This window comes from Alligator sinensis, unplaced genomic scaffold (genome assembly GCF_000455745.1).
Source record: "Alligator sinensis unplaced genomic scaffold, ASM45574v1 scaffold1480_1, whole genome shotgun sequence".
In the NCBI taxonomy this organism is placed as follows: Eukaryota; Metazoa; Chordata; order Crocodylia; family Alligatoridae; genus Alligator; species Alligator sinensis.
Genome location: NW_005843675.1, coordinates 54,527 through 55,945, shown reverse-complemented (window position 1 = coordinate 55,945; position 1,419 = coordinate 54,527). Strand labels below are relative to the sequence as shown.

At 59.1% G+C, this 1,419-nt stretch overlaps 1 protein-coding gene across 1 annotated transcript in view; it reads right to left on the bottom strand.

The window, feature by feature from the left end:
• Positions 1-315: 315 nt before the first annotated feature.
• LOC112548881 (natural killer cell receptor 2B4-like) overlaps positions 316-1,419 on the bottom strand; it is a 2,850-nt gene continuing 1,746 nt past the window's right edge. The window contains exon 4 of the mRNA XM_025195646.1: positions 316-452. Coding sequence (XP_025051431.1) covers positions 316-452 — 137 coding nt within the window. The remainder of the gene's footprint in view (positions 453-1,419) is intronic.

Sequence of the window (1,419 nt, the reverse complement as noted above, 5' to 3'; positions counted from 1 at the left end):
AGCGGTGCTGTGTCTTGCCCATGTCTGTGTGCCCCTGAGCCCAGCCAGTGACTGCCCTGTAGACTGGGGTCCTGATCGTTTGGCCCCCTGGGCAGGGGAGGAGGCAGCGATGGGGTGAAACTTCTGCAGGGCGCCCGTGCTGCTTTAGGAACTGGTCTCTGACACTCATAGTCAGACCCCGCAGCCCACCGGCTGCTTCTCCTCCGTGCTGCAGCCTCCCCCATCCTTCTCTCCGGGAGTGGAGCAGGGCTGCTGTGGGCTGGGCCCTGCTCAGTCCTGTTTGGGCGAGCAGGGCTGGTGTGGGCTGGGCCCTGCTCAGTCCTGTTTCGGCGGCTTGCCAGCCATGATGTGCACTGCCACAGTCCCGGTGATCAGCACCCCCAGCACCAACAGCAGGATGAGCCCCTTGGCCTGGCAGTAGGACAGTGATGAGACCTGGGCAGACGCGTTTGCTGGAATAAGAGCAAGGCAGAGGGTCAGAGCCAGGGGGAAGGGGCTGGTGCTTCCCCATGCTTTTTGCCCTGAGGGGCAGCGGGGATAGGGCCAGCCCCTGGGGTACTTCCAGGGGCAGGAGGAGCCCTGCAGGAAGTTCCATGGTCTGGGCCCTCCCTGCACAGAGATGGTGCATGTGTCTGCCTGGGTAAGAGGGTCAGAGCAAATCTGCAAGGGAGGGATTTGGGGTGGAGAGTGGTGCATCTGCCTGGAATCGGGTACCTTGTGGCCCCCCAACAGCCTGCACCATGAGGCCCATTTTCCCCAGGTGTGGGCTGCATGTAGCTTCCCCACAGGGCATGTTATCTGCACAAAGGGCCTTTACAGAGGCCATCGTGGTGCTGTTGCTGGCGGGGTTCTGCACTGTGCACGTGATGTTTATAAGAAGATATGGGTGAGTAATGATCACAATGGATCCTTGACTGGTCATACTGGGGGACTGTGGGGTGCTCCAGCTGCAGGCCACATTCCTGCCTCTGTTGGGGACAGTGCAGCTCAGACTAATGTTACAGGACGAATTCACACAGCTCTGGGCATTGCAGTGAATCATGGGCTCTGGCAGCCACTCTTCAGGGAGAGGGAAGGAACCAAAATGGGAGGATACAGGTGTGAAGGGAAGAAAACAGTATACCTTGCCTTCCTGCAAGCAATTATCTGAGACACTACCGGGACAGCAGAGCCCCTGAGACCACCAGGTGACAGAGCAGAGAAGATAAAGGCCTATCAGCCCCCACTCAGGCAATGCTGGATGGTCCCCGTAGGAAGCCCCTACAGGGGGATGCCCCTGATGACTGATATTTCTGTCCAATGGTGACAATGGTGCTGCACAATGTGTATTTACTCCGGCTGCAGCTGTAATGCTCAGAGCCCGGATCTGTCCAGTGCCCCCGGCTTGGCTGATGGAGGGGAAGGAGAAACCGCTGCCCC